This window comes from Littorina saxatilis, linkage group LG16 (assembly GCF_037325665.1).
Source record: "Littorina saxatilis isolate snail1 linkage group LG16, US_GU_Lsax_2.0, whole genome shotgun sequence".
NCBI classification, from domain to species: domain Eukaryota; kingdom Metazoa; phylum Mollusca; class Gastropoda; order Littorinimorpha; family Littorinidae; genus Littorina; species Littorina saxatilis.
This window is the reverse complement of record NC_090260.1, coordinates 7,938,003-7,957,655: the sequence shown is the minus strand read 5'-3', so window position 1 is coordinate 7,957,655 and position 19,653 is coordinate 7,938,003. Positions and strand designations below refer to the sequence as shown.

The 19,653-nt window shown below is 46.6% G+C and overlaps 1 protein-coding gene across 1 annotated transcript in view; it reads right to left on the bottom strand.

The window, feature by feature from the left end:
• LOC138949836 (transcription factor 12-like) overlaps window positions 1-18,913 on the bottom strand; it is a 136,985-nt gene extending 118,072 nt beyond the window's left edge. The window contains exons 1-2 of the mRNA XM_070321615.1: window positions 18,645-18,913; window positions 2,787-2,859 (exon numbers count right to left, since the gene is read on the bottom strand). Of these exons, the coding sequence (XP_070177716.1) occupies window positions 2,787-2,859; window positions 18,645-18,712 (141 nt within the window). The 5' untranslated portion in view covers window positions 18,713-18,913. The remainder of the gene's footprint in view (window positions 1-2,786; window positions 2,860-18,644) is intronic.
• Window positions 18,914-19,653: the final 740 nt, after the last annotated feature.

The following is a 19,653-nucleotide window of genomic DNA, read 5'->3' as shown; positions in this document are numbered from 1 at the left end:
GAAACCCTTGGAAACAACACATCAATGCGACTGACTGTTTCGTCACACAAAAAAACGAGACGCCAAAACTCTTGTTGAATAATCCGAAATGCAGTTTTGTGTTTTAATAATGTTTTGTGTGTTTTTTTTTTGTTTTTTTTTTACATAAACAAGAGTAAGAATGAACATCAAAGGGTTTCAATACTACTACAGGGTGAAGTATAAAGAAACTAACATACAACAAAAATCATGTTTGTTAACAAACAAATTACATCGCATATAAAAATAATAAACAAATCAGCACAAACAGAGACAACAAGGAGTGTGAACAAAGTGATATTGGATGTCATTGTCAATTTCATTGGGGGTGGGGTGATAGCTCAGTTGGAAGTGGCGCTGAGTTTGAAACCCAATTTTTGCTTCCACATGGTCGGACCAGACAACCCTTGTGTCGCATTGTCTAAAATGCTGCCAGAAAACAACGCCACAGTGCAACATCAGCATTGACCACAACTGATTTGCAGTGCCCCCACTGTTACACACTCTGCACATCCACACTAGGAATGCACAGCCAGTGAGCCACCTCACAGCCAGTGAGCCACCTCAGAGTGCACAGCCAGTGAGCCACCTCACAGCCAGTGAGCCACAGCCAGTGAGCCACCTCAGAGTGAGCCAGTGAGCCACCTCACAGCCAGTGAGCCACAGCCAGTGAGCCACCTCAGAGTGAGCCAGTGAGCCACCTCACAGCCAGTGAGCCACCTCACAGCCAGTGAGCCACCTCACAGCCAGTGAGCCACAGCCAGTGAGCCACCTCACAGCCAGTGAGCCACCTCACAGCCAGTGAGCCACAGCCAGTGAGCCACAGCCAGTGAGCCACAGCCAGTGAGCCACCTCACAGCCAGTGAGCCACCTCACAGCCAGTGAGCCACAGCCAGTGAGCCACCTCACAGCCAGTGAGCCACCTCACAGCCAGTGAGCCACCTCACAGCCAGTGAGCCACAGCCAGTGAGCCACCTCACAGCCAGTGAGCCACAGCCAGTGAGCCACAGCCAGTGAGCCACCTCACAGCCAGTGAGCCACAGCCAGTGAGCCACAGCCAGTGAGCCACCTCACAGCCAGTGAGCCACCTCACAGCCAGTGAGCCACAGCCAGTGAGCCACCTCACAGCCAGTGAGCCACCTTAGAGTGTACAGATAAGCTGCAGAACCCAAACAAACACCATCCGTCTAAAATGTATTCGCACATCCTCTTTTGTCCTATTTCGCACAAGAATACTTTTTTTTTAATTTAATTTTTAAATGCCATGTCTCAACATCCCCCCCCCCCCTTCTTGTTTAAAAACCAGTTGAGAACGCAGCCGTTTTCAACCACACAAGTGTCCTGAATTTGGGTCGTTCAAACAAGTGTTCCATGTCCTGTCATTTGTAACATTGCAGTTAGCACTCGATCACTCGGTGGTCTATCGGACAATGATGAAGAAAAATCAAAGACGAGACAGGGGTACAAAACCAGCATGTACCAGATAAAAGACAAGACAATGGTACTGTACCAGTGGTTGATAATGACACCAGTGACATTTTGTTGTAAAAAGAACACACAACTGTCACATACCGTGGAACCCCCCCTTCAAGTTTAGACCTCAACAAATCTGAGAAAATCATGGCTTAAAATAGAGGTAAAAATACACCACAACAGTTTGGTTATGAACAGAAAAGCTGAAATGCAAAGTCTTAAAAGGAGAGGCGTCTTGAACTGTGGGTTCTAAAGGGTTTCAGTGTGGGTTCTGAAGGGTTTCAGTGTGGGTTCTGAAGGGTTTCAGTGTGGGTTCTGAAGGGTTTCAGTGTGGGTTCTGAAGGGTTTCAGTGTGGGTTCTGAAGGGTTTCAGTGTGGGTTCTGAAGGGTTTCAGTGTGGGTTCTGCAGGGTGTCAGTGTGGGTTCTAAAGGGTTTCAGTGTGGGTTCTGAAGGGTTTCAGTGTGGGTTCTGCAGGGTTTCAGTGTGGGTTCTGCAGGGTTTCAGTGTGGGTTCTGAAGGGTTTCAGTGTGGGTTCTGAAGGGTTTCAGTGTGGGTTCTAAAGGGTTTCAGTGTAGGTTCTGAAGGGTTTCAGTGTGGGTTCTGCAGGGTTTCAGTGTGGGTTCTAAAGGGTTTCAGTGTGGGTTCTAAAGGGTTTCAGTGTGGGTTCTGAAGGGTTTCAGTGTGGGTTCTGAAGGGTTTCAGTGTGGGTTCTGAAGGGTTTCAGTGTGGGTTCTGAAGGGTTTCAGTGTGGGTTCTAAAGGGTTTCAGTGTGGGTTCTGAAGGGTTTCAGTGTGGGTTCTAAAGGGTTTCAGTGTGGGTTCTAAAGGGTTTCAGTGTGGGTTCTAAAGGGTTTCAGTGTGGATTCTAAAGGGTTTCAGTGTGGGTTCTGAAGGGTTTCAGTGTGGGTTCTAAAGGGTTTCAGTGTGGGTTCTGAAGGGTTTCAGTGTGGGTTCTGCAGGGTTTCAGTGTGGGTTCTGCAGGGTTTCAGTGTGGGTTCTGCAGGGTTTCAGTGTGGGTTCTAAAGGGTTTCAGTGTGGATTCTAAAGGGTTTCAGTGTGGGTTCTGAAGGGTTTCAGTGTGGGTTCTAAAGGGTTTCAGTGTGGGTTCTGAAGGGTTTCAGTGTGGGTTCTAAAGGGTTTCAGTGTGGGTTCTGCAGGGTTTCAGTGTGGGTTCTGAAGGGTTTCAGTGTAGCACTACCACTGTGTGGCAGTGTGTGGCACTGTGTGGCACTGTGTGGCAGTGCTTGCTAATGACACCAGTGACAATAACAAGAAGAAGAAAGGTGTGTACTCACGGCGCTGAAGTCGAGTAAATCACTCAGCTCCTTGTCGCCCACATTCATTCTCTGCCCCAGCGACATGGATGACCTGAACACACACACAATCACCTTAATAACAGTGGCTTGTTGCACACCATACTGATAAAATGAATGTACATCATACTGATAAACACAACAATCACCGTAATGCACTGAATGCACATCATATAGTCCCGCACACAGTGAATGACCTCAATGCACATCAATCATATAGTCATCACGGAATGCACATCATACTGATAAAAAAAACCACTTTGGGTGTTAATATTATTTCTCAGAGTCAACTTTGTGTGCAGACTCTCCTCGGTGTCCGAACACCCCCGTGTGTACACGCAAGCACAAGACCAAGTGCGCACGAAAAAGATCCTGTAATCCATGTCAGAGTTCGGTGGCTTATAGAAACACGAAAATACCCAGCATGCTTCCTCCGAAAACGGCGTATGGCTGCCTAAATGGCGGGGTAAAAAACGGTCATACACATAAAATTCCACTCGTGCAAAAACCATGAGTGTACATGGGAGTTTCAGCCCACGAACGCAGAAGAAGAAGAAGAAGAAGAAGAATGGACATCATTCATCATACTGCTAAAAACGCAATGATTGCACTGAATACACATCACACTCATCAAGTTCTGGCTTCAAGTGATAGGCCCCCTCTGGGATCTGACCAGGCTGTAACCTGGACTAAGACCAACCCTTCACTAGGTCACATGTCAACATGAGCTGTCTGGGGGATGTGACCAGGCTGTAACCTGGACTAAGACCAACCCTTCACTAGGTCACATGTCAACATGAGCAGTGTGGGGGATGTGACCAGGCTGTAACCTGGACTAAGACCAACCCTTCACTAGGTCACATGTCAACATGAGCAGTGTGGGGGATGTGACCAGGCTATAACCTGGACTAAGACCAACCCTTCACTAGGTCACATGTCAACATGAGCAGTGTCGGGGGATCTGACCAGGCTATAACCTGGACTAAGAGTAAGACCATTCCTTCACTAGGTCACATGTCAACATGAGCAGTCTGGGGGATGTGACCAGGCTGTAACGTGGACTAAGACCAACCCTTCACTAGGTCACATGTCAACATGATATAACCTGGACTAAGACCAACCCTTCACTAGGTCACATGTCAACATGAGCAGTCTGGGGGATGTGACCAGGCTATAACCTGGACTAAGACCAACCCTTCACTAGGTCACATGTCAACATGATATAACCTGGACTAAGACCAACCCTTCACTAGGTCACATGTCAACATGAGCAGTCTGGGGGATGTGACCAGGCTATAACCTGGACTAAGACCAACCCTTCACTAGGTCACATGTCAACATGATATAACCTGGACTAAGACCAACCCTTCACTAGGTCACATGTCAACATGAGCAGTCTGGGGGATGTGACCAGGCTGTAACGTGGACTAAGACCAACCCTTCACTAGGTCACATGTCAACATGAGCAGTGTGGGGGATGTGACCAGGCTGTAACGTGGACTAAGACCAACCCTTCACTAGGTCACATGTCAACATGAGCAGTGTGGGGGATGTGACCAGGCTATAACCTGGACTAAGACCAACCCTTCACTAGGTCACATGTCAACATGAGCAGTGTCGGGGGATCTGACCAGGCTATAACCTGGACTAAGAGTAAGACCATTCCTTCACTAGGTCACATGTCAACATGAGCAGTCTGGGGGATGTGACCAGGCTGTAACGTGGACTAAGACCAACCCTTCACTAGGTCACATGTCAACATGATATAACCTGGACTAAGACCAACCCTTCACTAGGTCACATGTCAACATGAGCAGTCTGGGGGATGTGACCAGGCTATAACCTGGACTAAGACCAACCCTTCACTAGGTCACATGTCAACATGATATAACCTGGACTAAGACCAACCCTTCACTAGGTCACATGTCAACATGAGCAGTCTGGGGGATGTGACCAGGCTATAACCTGGACTAAGACCAACCCTTCACTAGGTCACATGTCAACATGATATAACCTGGACTAAGACCAACCCTTCACTAGGTCACATGTCAACATGAGCAGTGTCGGGGGATGTGACCAGGCTATAACCTGGACTAAGACCAACCCTTCACTAGGTCACATGTCAACATGAGCAGTCTGGGGGATGTGACCAGGCTATAACCTGGACTAAGACCAACCCTTCACTAGGTCACATGTCAACATGATATAACCTGGACTAAGACCAACCCTTCACTAGGTCACATGTCAACATGAGCAGTGTCGGGGGATGTGACCAGGCTATAACCTGGACTAAGACCAACCCTTCACTAGGTCACATGTCAACATGAGCAGTCTGGGGGATGTGACCAGGCTGTAACCTGGACTAAGACCAACCCTTCACTAGGTCACATGTCAACATGAGCAGTCTGGGGGATGTGACCAGGCTGTAACCTGGACTAAGACCAACCCTTCACTAGGTCACATGTCAACATGAGCAGTCTGGGGGATGTGACCAGGCTGTAACCTGGACTAAGACCAACCCTTCACTAGGTCACATGTCAACATGAGCAGTGTGGGGGATGTGACCAGGCTGTAACGTGGACTAAGACCAACCCTTCACTAGGTCACATGTCAACATGATATAACCTGGACTAAGACCAACCCTTCACTAGGTCACATGTCAACATGAGCAGTGTCGGGGGATCTGACCAGGCTATAACCTGGACTAAGACCAACCCTTCACTAGGTCACATGTCAACATGAGCAGTCTGGGGGATGTGACCAAGCTATAACCTGGACTAAGACCAACCCTTCACTAGGTCACATGTCAACATGAGCTGTCTGGGGGATGTGACCAGGCTATAACCTGGACTAAGACCAACCCTTCACTAGGTCACATGTCAACATGAGCTGTCTGGGGGATGTGACCAGGCTATAACCTGGACTAAGACCAACCCTTCACTAGGTCACATGTCAACATGAGCAGTGTCTGGGGGAGGTGACCAGGCTATAACGTGGACTAAGAGTAAGACCAACCCTTCACTAGGTCACATGTCAACATGAGCAGTGTCGGGGGATCTGACCAGGCTGTAACCTGGACTAAGAGTAAGACCATTCCTTCACTAGGTCACATGTCAACATGAGCAGTCTGGGGGATGTGACCAGGCTATAACCTGGACTAAGACCAACCCTTCACTAGGTCACATGTCAACATGATATAACCTGGACTAAGACCAACCCTTCACTAGGTCACATGTCAACATGAGCAGTGTGGGGGATGTGACCAGGCTATAACCTGGACTAAGACCAACCCTTCACTAGGTCACATGTCAACATGAGCAGTCTGGGGGATGTGACCAAGCTATAACGTGGACTAAGACCAACCCTTCACTAGGTCACATGTCAACATGAGCAGTGTGGGGGATGTGACCAGGCTGTAACGTGGACTAAGACCAACCCTTCACTAGGTCACATGTCAACATGATATAACCTGGACTAAGACCAACCCTTCACTAGGTCACATGTCAACATGAGCAGTGTCGGGGGATCTGACCAGGCTATAACCTGGACTAAGACCAACCCTTCACTAGGTCACATGTCAACATGAGCAGTCTGGGGGAGGTGACCAGGCTATAACGTGGACTAAGACCAACCCTTCACTAGGTCACATGTCAACATGAGCTGTCTGGGGGATGTGACCAGGCTATAACGTGGACTAAGACCAACCCTTCACTAGGTCACATGTCAACATGAGCTGTCTGGGGGATGTGACCAGGCTATAACCTGGACTAAGACCAACCCTTCACTAGGTCACATGTCAACATGAGCAGTGTGGGGGATGTGACCAGGCTGTAACCTGGACTAAGACCAACCCTTCACTAGGTCACATGTCAACATGAGCAGTGTGGGGGATGTGACCAGGCTGTAACGTGGACTAAGACCAACCCTTCACTAGGTCACATGTCAACATGAGCAGTGTGGGGGATGTGACCAGGCTGTAACCTGGACTAAGACCAACCCTTCACTAGGTCACATGTCAACATGAGCAGTGTGGGGGATGTGACCAGGCTGTAACGTGGACTAAGACCAACCCTTCACTAGGTCACATGTCAACATGAGCTGTCTGGGGGATGTGACCAGGCTGTAACGTGGACTAAGACCAACCCTTCACTAGGTCACATGTCAACATGAGCAGTGTGGGGGATGTGACCAGGCTATAACCTGGACTAAGACCAACCCTTCACTAGGTCACATGTCAACATGAGCAGTGTCGGGGGATCTGACCAGGCTATAACCTGGACTAAGACCATTCCTTCACTAGGTCACATGTCAACATGAGCTGTCTGGGGGATGTGACCAGGCTATAACCTGGACTAAGACCATTCCTTCACTAGGTCACATGTCAACATGAGCAGTGTCGGGGGATCTGACCAAGCTATAACCTGGACTAAGACCATTCCTTCACTAGGTCACATGTCAACATGAGCAGTCTGGGGGATGTGACCAGGCTATAACCTGGACTAAGACCAACCCTTCACTAGGTCACATGTCAACATGAGCAGTCTGGGGGATGTGACCAGGCTATAACCTGGACTAAGACCAACCCTTCACTAGGTCACATGTCAACATGAGCTGTCTGGGGGATGTGACCAGGCTATAACCTGGACTAAGACCATTCCTTCACTAGGTCACATGTCAACATGAGCAGTGTCGGGGGATGTGACCAGGCTATAACCTGGACTAAGACCAACCCTTCACTAGGTCACATGTCAACATGAGCAGTGTGGGGGATGTGACCAGGCTATAACCTGGACTAAGACCAACCCTTCACTAGGTCACATGTCAACATGAGCAGTGTCGGGGGATCTGACCAGGCTATAACCTGGACTAAGACCATTCCTTCACTAGGTCACATGTCAACATGAGCAGTGTGGGGGATGTGACCAGGCTGTAACGTGGACTAAGACCAACCCTTCACTAGGTCACATGTCAACATGAGCAGTGTGGGGGATGTGACCAGGCTATAACCTGGACTAAGACCAACCCTTCACTAGGTCACATGTCAACATGAGCAGTGTGGGGGATGTGACCAGGCTATAACCTGGACTAAGACCAACCCTTCACTAGGTCACATGTCAACATGAGCAGTCTGGGGGAGGTGACCAGGCTATAACGTGGACTAAGACCAACCCTTCACTAGGTCACATGTCAACATGAGCAGTGTCGGGGGATCTGACCAGGCTGTAACCTGGACTAAGACCAACCCTTCACTAGGTCACATGTCAACATGAGCAGTGTCGGGGGATCTGACCAGGCTATAACCTGGACTAAGACCATTCCTTCACTAGGTCACATGTCAACATGAGCAGTCTGGGGGATAGGGCACAGTGGTCATTTTTTAACAAACTAATGTTTTGAAGGAAAATAATTCATAAAAAATATCCAACTCACACCAGCAAGTAGTCAGGGTTTTGAATGTTGGCATGTGACCAAGTGGAGGGATGGTCTTATCCTATGTAACACCCAGGCTGTTCAGTGTGGGCATGTGACCAAGTGGAGGGATGGTCTTATCCTATGTAACACCCAGGCTGTTCAGTGTTGGCATGTGACCAAGTGGAGGGATGGTCTTATCCTATGTAACACCCTGAACAGAGGCGGAGTGGACCTTTAAAGTATATTGCACTTGGGCACATCATACCACTCACACAGCCAGCACTGGGCACATCATACCACTCACACAGCCAGCACTGGGCACATCATACCACTCACACAGCCAGCACTGGATGACAATGGGCACATCATACCACTCACACTGCCAGCACTGGATGACAATGGGCACATCATACCACTCACACTGCCAGCACTGGATGACAATGGGCACATCATACCACTCACACTGCCAGCACTGGATGACAATGCACATATATAATCTCACACAGATGCCCATACAAAATCAGATCAGAAGTGGGACATTCTCTCAGCTGGAGTGTGATAAAGGGAGCCTGTTAGCAAGTAACAAAAGTGTGTCAGTGGCAGGCATACCAGCATGCAAAACTGGGGACCACCATGCAACACCTGGGGATTGGGGACCAGCATGCAACACCTGGGGACTGGGGACCAGCATGCAACACCTGGGGACTGGGGACCAGCATGCAACACCTGGGGACTGGGGACCAGCATGCAACACCTGGGGATTGGGGACCGGCATGCAACACCTGGGGATTGGGGACCGGCATGCAACACCTGGGGATTGGGGACCACCATGCAACACCTGGGGACTGGGGACCAGCATGCAACACCTGGGGACTGGGGACCAGCATGCAACACCTGGGGACTGGGGACCAGTATACAGTACTGTGTAATGAAGTTTGCATGTAGGAACAACCTTTTGTGAAAGAGTTTGTTTTCCTTGCCAGAGATGCAATAACCACAGAACAGCAGCCCTGTGTTGGATAGACATGTCTAAAAGCCAAGGGTATGTTTTTCCTATGGAGGATAAGTATTTAAATAAAAAAAAGAGACATATTATTTGTGTGCATGTCATTTATTTTATATGCCTGGCAAAAAGACAACATGTGAGCAAGTTTAAAAATGAGCCAAACACTCAATGTATTATTTGCGGCAGCTGTGCGTCAACACAATCCCTCCTGATAGTCTTTCAGATTAAAGTCTGCTATAACTAAACTTTTACACACACACCCCCCCACCTTTAATGTTTTCAGATTGCAAAATACAACAAATACAGGACATGAACAGATGTTTTGAAAAAGACATCAGAATATTGTTAGTGATGGCACATTACAGCAGACAGTATGATTATGAAGAATCATTTAAATTAACTCTGAAGAATGGAAATGTAGTCTAGCAGTCTGTGAATGAAGTAATAGTGCAAATCACAACTTGTCACAATGGAAATGAAGTCTAGCAGTCTGTGAATGAAGTAATAGTGCAAATCACAACGTGTCACAATGGAAATGAAGTCTAGCAGTCTGTGAATGAAGTAATCGTGCAAATCACAACTTGTTACAATGGAAATGAAGTCTAGCAGTCTGTGAATGAAGTAATCGTGCAAATCACAACGTGTCACAATGGAAATGAAGTCTAGCAGTCTGTGAATGAAGTAATCGTGCAAATCACAACGTGTCACAATGGAAATGAAGTCTAGCAGTCTGTGAATGAAGTAATCGTGCAAATCACAACTTGTTACAATGGAAATGAAGTCTAGCAGTCTGTGAATGAAGTAATAGTGCAAATCACAACTTGTTACAATGGAAATGAAGTCTAGCAGTCTGTGAATGAAGTAATAGTGCAAATCACAACGTGTTACAATGGAAATGTAGTCTAGCAGTCTGTGAATGAAGTAATAGTGCAAATCACAACGTGTTACAATGGAAATGAAGTCTAGCAGTCTGTGAATGAAGTAATAGTGCAAATCACAACGTGTCACAATGGAAATGAAGTCTAGCAGTCTGTGAATGAAGTAATCGTGCAAATCACAACGTGTCACAATGGAAATGAAGTCTAGCAGTCTGTGAATGAAGTAATCGTGCAAATCACAACTTGTTACAATGGAAATGAAGTCTAGCAGTCTGTGAATGAAGTAATCCTGCAAATCACAACGTGTCACAATGGAAATGAAGTCTAGCAGTCTGTGAATGAAGTAATAGTGCAAATCACAACTTGTTACAATGGAAATGAAGTCTAGCAGTCTGTGAATGAAGTAATAGTGCAAATCACAACGTGTTACAATGGAAATGTAGTCTAGCAGTCTGTGAATGAAGTAATAGTGCAAATCACAACGTGTTACAATGGAAATGAAGTCTAGCAGTCTGTGAATGAAGTAATAGTGCAAATCACAACGTGTCACAATGGAAATGAAGTCTAGCAGTCTGTGAATGAAGTAATCGTGCAAATCACAACTTGTTACTATGGAAATGAAGACTAGCAGTCTGTGAATGAAGTAATCGTGCAAATCACAACTTGTTACAATGGAAATGAAGTCTAGCAGTCTGTGAATGAAGTAATCGTGCAAATCACAACTTGTTACTATGGAAATGAAGACTAGCAGTCTGTGAATGAAGTAATAGTGCAAATCACAACTTGTCACAATGGAAATGAAGTCTAGCAGTCTGTGAATGAAGTAATCGTGCAAATCACAACGTGTCACAATGGAAATGAAGTCTAGCAGTCTGTGAATGAAGTAATCGTGCAAATCACAACTTGTTACAATGGAAATGAAGTCTAGCAGTCTGTGAATGAAGTAATCGTGCAAATCACAACGTGTTACAATGGAAATGAAGTCTAGCAGTCTGTGAATGAAGTAATTGTGCAAATCACAACTTGTTACTATGGAAATGAAGACTAGCAGTCTGTGAATGAAGTAATCGTGCAAATCACAACTTGTTACAATGGAAATGAAGTCTAGCAGTCTGTGAATGAAGTAATCGTGCAAATCACAACTTGTTACAATGGAAATGAAGTCTAGCAGTCTGTGAATGAAGTAATCGTGCAAATCACAACTTGTTACAATGGAAATGAAGTCTAGCAGTCTGTGAATGAAGTAATAGTGCAAATCACAACTTGTTACAATGGAAATGAAGTCTAGCAGTCTGTGAATGAAGTAATAGTGCAAATCACAACGTGTTACAATGGAAATGAAGTCTAGCAGTCTGTGAATGAAGTAATAGTGCAAATCACAACTTGTCACCATGGAAATGAAGACTAGCAGTCTGTGAATGAAGTAATAGTGCAAATCACAACTTGTCACCATGGAAATGAAGACTAGCAGTCTGTGAATGAAGTAATCGTGCAAATCACAACTTGTTACAATGGAAATGAAGTCTAGCAGTCTGTGAATGAAGTAATCGTGCAAATCACAACTTGTTACAATGGAAATGAAGTCTAGCAGTCTGTGAATGAAGTAATCGTGCAAATCACAACTTGTTACAATGGAACCCCCCTTATAAGAACTTCACACACTGAGAAAATCAGGTCTTAAAAAATTGGGAGTCTTGAAATGGGGGTACAAATTACAGAGGTTGAGAACAGGACATCTTACTTTACACATCACAGAGGTTGAGAACAGGACATCTTACTTTACACATCACAGAGGTTGAGAACAGGACATCTTACTTTACACATCGTAGAGGTTGAGAACAGGACATCTTACTTTACACATTACAGAGGTTGAGAACAGGACATCTTACTTTACACATCACAGAGGTTGAGAACAGGACATCTTACTTTACACATCACAGAGGTTGAGAACAGGACATCTTACTTTACACATTACAGAGGTTGAGAACAGGACATCTTACTTTACACATCACAGAGGTTGAGAACAGGACATCTTACTTTACACATTACAGAGGTTGAGAACAGGACATCTTACTTTACACATCACAGAGGTTGAGAACAGGACATCTTACTTTACACATTACAGAGGTTGAGAACAGGACATCTTACTTTACACATTACAGAGGACATCTTACTTTACACATCACAGAGGTTGAGAACAGGACATCTTACTTTACACATTACAGAGGTTGAGAACAGGACATCTTACTTTACACATCACAGAGGTTGAGAACAGGACATCTTACTTTACACATTACAGAGGTTGAGAACAGGACATCTTACTTTACACATTACAGAGGTTGAGAACAGGACATCTTACTTTACACATCACAGAGGTTGAGAACAGGACATCTTACTTTACACATGTATTACAGAGGTTGAGAACAGGACATCTTACTTTACACATCACAGAGGTTGAGAACAGGACATCTTACTTTACACATTACAGAGGTTGAGAACAGGACATCTTACTTTACAAATTACAGAGGTTGAGAACAGGACATCTTACTTTACATATTACAGAGGTTGAGAACAGGACATCTTACTTTTTATGTTTTAGACCATTACGTTTCATAAAAATTAAAAACCTTGTGTTACCAAACCCTGGTGATGAGGCGTAAAATAAAAGACATAAAACCGCTCAAATGAAAATGTCACCACTGCCCCGCCCCTAAGACACACATTAACTGGTTGAAGAATTTCCTTGTGGAATTCATTGTTGTCAGAACTTTCATGATCAGGTTTAAAACAAACTTTACGATCAACAAAAAACACGTATGATACAGTAGAACCTTCCAAGATCCGAAAAAATCAGTTCTGAAAAAAAGTGAGTCTTGAAAGTTATAAAATGGGGGTAACTTTGCCGAGGTTATACCATGGCCAGGAAATGGTTAATTGGTAACGGTGTGTTTGAGAGTAACCCAGAGAAAACAAGCCTAAACTAAGTAGAAGACAAGCCTGAACTAAGTAGATGACAAGCCTGAACTAAGTAGAAGACAAGCCTGAACTAAGTAGAAGACGCCATCGTTCCCCCTGCGCTGATCATGTATGTTTCCGTGCCATTAGTGACACAGTGAGGTCGGTTAATGTGTGTTGCCAGACAAGCCTGTGACTGTGTCCTGCAGTACTCTGGTTTGTGACAGACCACGACATGCACCATGACACAGACCATGACATGCACCATGACACAGACCATGACATGCACGATGACACAGACCATGACATGCACCATGACACAGACCATGACATGCATGATGACACAGACCATGACATGCATGATGACACAGACCATGACATGCACGATGACACAGACCATGACATGCACGATGACACAGACCATGACATGCATGATGACACAGACCACGACATGTACGATGACACAGACCATGACATGCACCATGACACAGACCATGACATGCATGATGACACAGACCATGACATGCACGATGACACAGACCATGACATGCACCATGACACAGACCATGACATGCATGATGACACAGACCATGACATGCATGATGACACAGACCATGACATGCATGATGACACAGACCATGACACAGACCATGACATGCACCATGACACAGACCATGACATGCATGATGACACAGACCATGACATGCACCATGACACAGACCATGACATGCACCATGACACAGACCATGACACAGACCATGACATGCACCATGACACAGACCATGACATGCATGATGACACAGACCATGACATGCACGATGACACAGACCATGACATGCACCATGACACAGACCATGACATGCACCATGACACAGACCATGACATGCACCATGACACAGACCATGACATGCATGATGACACAGACCATGACACAGACCATGACATGCACCATGACACAGACCATGACATGCACCATGACACAGACCATGACATGCACCATGACACAGACCATGACATGCACCATGACACAGACCATGACATGCATGATGACACAGACCATGACATGCACGATGACACAGACCATGACATGCACCATGACACAGACCATGACATGCACGATGACACAGACCATGACATGCACCATGACACAGACCATGACATGCACCATGACACAGACCATGACATGCACCATGACACAGACCATGACATGCACCATGACACAGACCATGACATGCACCATGACACAGACCATGACATGCACCATGACACAGACCATGACATGCACCATGACACAGACCATGACATGCACGATGACACAGACCATGACATGTACGATGACACAGACCATGACATGCACGATGACACAGACCATGACATGCACCATGACACAGACCATGACATGCACCATGACACAGACCATGACATGTACGATGACACAGACCATGACATGCACGATGACACAGACCATGACATGCACCATGACACAGACCATGACATGCACCATGACACAGACCATGACATGCACGATGACACAGACCATGACATGCACCATGACACAGACCATGACATGCACGATGACACAGACCATGACATGCACCATGACACAGACCATGACATGCACCATGACACAGACCATGACATGCACCATGACACAGACCATGACATGCACCATGACACAGACCATGACATGCACTATGACACAGACCATGACATGCACCATGACACAGACCATGACATGCACCATGACACAGACCATGACATGCACCATGACACAGACCATGACATGCACCATGCATGACACAGACCATGACATGCACGATGACACAGACCATGACATGCACCATGACACAGACCATGACACAGACCATGACATGCACGATGACACAGACCATGACATGCACCATGACACAGACCATGACATGCACGATGACACAGACCATGACATGCACGATGACACAGACCATGACATGCACCATGACACAGACCATGACATGCACCATGACACAGACCATGACATGCACGATGACACAGACCATCATGTTTTTCACCAGATTATCTGCGACACTCCTTATTTAGGAAGAAGACCAGCAAAAGAGGCAGTTCGTTTTGTGTGCATGAAAATATCATGTTAGTAGGTTGTTAGGGAATTCTCAAATTCGCCAAATAGACATTGAAACAACCCACAGAGTACAGTAAAGGTACAATCCACAGAGTACAGTAAAGGCACAATCCACAGAGTACAGTAAAGGTACAATCCACAGAGTACAGTAAAGGCACAATCCACAGAGTACAGTAAAGGTACAATCCACAGAGTACAGTAAAGGTACAATCCACAGAGTACAGTAAAGGTACAATCCACAGAGTACAGTAAAGGCACAATCCACAGAGTACAGTAAAGGCACAATCCACAGAGTACAGTAAAGGTACAATCCACAGAGTACAGTAAAGGCACAATCCACAGAGTACAGTAAAGGTACAATCCACAGAGTACAGTAAAGGCACAATCCACAGAGTACAGTAAAGGAACAAGCCACAGAGTACAGTAAAGGTACAATCCACAGAGTACAGTAAAGGTACAATCCACAGAGTACAGTAAAGGTACAATCCACAGAGTACAGTAAAGGTACAATCCACAGAGTACAGTAAAGGTACAATCCACAGAGTACAGTAAAGGTACAATCCACAGAGTACAGTAAAGGTACAATCCACAGAGTACAGTAAAGGCACAATCCACAGAGTACAGTAAAGGAACAATCCACAGAGTACAGTAAAGGCACGAGGGGCATACACACACACTGGATTACACACTTTCCTTTCCCCAAGATTCAACCACAGGAAATAAAACTTAAAAGATGGCAGTGGTAAAACTTGAAACTTTATCATTGTTAGTTTTAGTTTTGCCACGCATTATTGAATAAGCCTTGAAACGTTATGCTTATCGCTGTTAGTGTGAGTATTGCCATGACTAATACTAATAGAATAAGCCTTGAAACGTTATGCTTATCATCGCTAGTTTTAATTTTGCAAAAAATCCTTGACTAAGCCTTGACACTTTAATGTTATCAGGTAACCTTTATTTCTGCCATCAATAGGCCTAAACGGCAATAACTTGCCAGCAGTCGCCATCAATAACCCTAAAATCACATGCCATGTTTTGAGTGAAGAAACCATGAAAGGCATGAGCAGCCAGCTTAGAGCCCAGGGGACACCAGATGTTCCACAACACGTGCACACAAACACACACATTGGGGCCGACACATGCACACAGACTGGGGCAGGTCGGAGGCCAACACACGCACAAACACATACGATGGTGCACGTTACGGGCTGATACATGTACACACACATACGATGGTGCACGTTACGGGCCGACACGCGCACACACACATACGATGGTGCACGTTACGGGCTGACACTTGCACACATACATACGATGGTGCACGTTACAGGCCGACACATACATACGATGGTGCACGTTACAGGCCGACACGCGCACACACACATACGATGGTGCACGTTACAGGCCGACACATACATACGATGGTGCAGGTTACGGGCCGACACGTGCACACACACATACGACGGTGCAGGTTACTGGCCGACACGTGCACACACACATACGATGGTGCAGGTTACGGGCCGACACGTGCACACACACATATGATGGTGCAGGTTACGGGCCGACACGTGCACACACATTGGGGCCGACACATGCACACACGCAGCTTACAGGCCGACAGTGCACACACATTGGGGGAACACCAGTTGCCACAAGTGCACAGCAGCACACCCACTGCAGGCCGACACATGAACACACACACACCAACACACACCACAGGCTGACACATGCACACACACCAACACATCGCAGGCTGACACATGCACACACACCAACACACCGCAGGCTGACACATGCACACACACCAACACACACCACAGGCTGACACATGCACACACACCAACACACACCACAGGCTGACACATGCACACACACCAACACACCACAGGCTGACACATGCACACACACCAACACACCACAGGCTGACACATGCACACACACCAACACACTGCAGGCTGACACATGCACACACACCAACACACTGCAGGCTGACACATGCACACACACCAACACACCACAGGCTGACACATGTACACACACCAACACACCACAGGCTGACACATGCACACACACACCAACACACACCGCAGGCTGACACATGTACACACACCAACACACTGCAGGCTGACACATGTACACACACCAACACACCGCAGGCTGACACATGCACACACACCAACACATCGCAGGCTGACACATGCACACACACTGCAGGCTGACACATGCACACACACCAACACACCACAGGCTGACACATGCACACACACACCAACACACACCGCAGGCTGACACATGTACACACACCAACACACTGCAGGCTGACACATGTACACACACCAACAAACACTGGTGCACGAGCAGTGGTAAGGAGAAGACCAGATGCCACTCGTGCACCCACACTGCAGGCCGACACATGTGCTGTGTGCCAGGTGCGCTGAACAGGAGGCAGGACTGACTGACTGACGGCAGCAGATGCTAAGCAAATCTGGCTGAACTACATAGCCTGTAGTCCTAGCGGCCCACACAGCTGCCAGCACCAGGCCTGACTACTGACTGAGGGGAGCCAGCCCGCAACAAGTTCTCTCTGGGTCAGGCCCCTGTAAAGCTTTCACATTATTTTGATATTATATACCCAGACTTAGGAAGTAAAGGGGTTGATATTATATACCCAGACTTAGGAAGTAAAGGGGTTGATATTATATACCCAGACTTATCAAGTAAAGGGGTTGATATTATATACCCAGACTTAGGAAGTAAAGGGGTTGATATTATATACCCAGACTTAGGAAGTAAAGGGGTTGATATTATATACCCAGACTTAGGAAGTAAAGGGGTTGATATTATATACCCAGACTTAGGAAGTAAAGGGGTTGATATTATATACCCAGACTTATCAAGTAAAGGGGTTGATATATAGGTATATTCAGTGGGGAGTGTAAATTATTCGATGACTGAATGCAAAAGCTGTGGCCAGGCGAACATTTAGACTGTTATACACTGCCAGCCTCTCGCTACCTCCTGCATCACTAGACATCCTGAAACTGAAAGCCTGTCGTCTCGCTCAAAGCCATTGCTACACGGTACACTACGTACATGCTGCTACGTTTTGTTCTCAACGGGAGACCCTACATCTTTCCTCACTCCTACCCCCCCCCCCCCCCCCCCCATTTTCCGTGCCAAGGCTGCTACTGCCTCTCGCCTCCGTAGTGTGGAAGACAAAACGAAAACATTTAACTTTGGCGAGCGATGTCGGCCATGATTGGGAGGGAAGAGCAAGGGGCTGATAACGAGGGTTTATCCCGCACAAGACCGTATCGATACTCACAGGCATTATTGGCAGGGACAGAGAGCGATCGGAGCGTGTAGCAGCACGGTATGATGCTCAGCGCGGAGCGTGGCGAGGTTTGAATGGGGCAAAATGGCGACCGTGATGAGGGGTTAGAGAGAGAGAGAGCAGGGTGATTTCTTACCTTTCCCACGCGGCCCTGGCTACGTTCCACTGGTGGCTATGTGCAGACTGAGGCGGTCGGTGTTGCATTACTCCCCCCGCTACACACTCACTGCACGATCACACACACTGGACACACAAACTCCGGCCGTCTCTGATGATACAGCGCTACACGACACTCGCCACCATACTTCTCCTCTCCTTTGTGATGGTGGCCAGCCGCACCACGCACACGTAAAACCCTCCGCGCGCTACACACGCTGGCGCTGACTCACTGACGGCTGTGTCAGCGGTTAGACACGCACAGAAACGATGAACATCAAGCTCTCTACACGAAGATTGTCTGTCATATACTAATTTTCTTTTGATCGGAAATAAGCAACTTCGTAGACATACACAATATAGTTCCCGCGTATAAATATCTAGTGCCTTCAACCTGTGTTTTCATCCTTTCTTTCCTGGGGGCAGCCGAACGTATTGATTGATATCGCTAGTTCTTGACCAATCAACACGCGGGTAAGCGCGCGAGGTGTCGTATTCACGTGCCGGTTACGGCTTCTTCCTAACTCGGATCAATATCAACAAATCGGCGCGCTCGTAAAGAAATGATGGCCAAATTCTGACAGCAGGGGACAAATCGGGCTGTAACTTTCTCTTTTGCACAATGTAGGTCAGAGTGTGATACTGACGTTGCTTGCCGGCACTCGGTAAAGCCTCCAACCATTTTGTTTTAATAGAGGTGAGGCGAAAGGCACTGAAATGAACATGATACCAACATCGGAAAGTTGTGTTGGGTTTATTTCGCTCCTTTCGGTAGTCAGTATCACCAGGGTATCACTGTGTGTAAGAAAGGAAACAGACTTGCGGCATCGGCCCCCGTGTGTACAGCGTCACGTTCAGCTTTCTCATTCGGCCTCGTTGATCTTGTATAAACCGGCTTTACACTGAAAAGCCCCCTCCCTTCCATAGTAATGATACTTTACACTCATGGGGTCAAATTCGTTTAACCGATTTTTTTTAATTTAAACTTA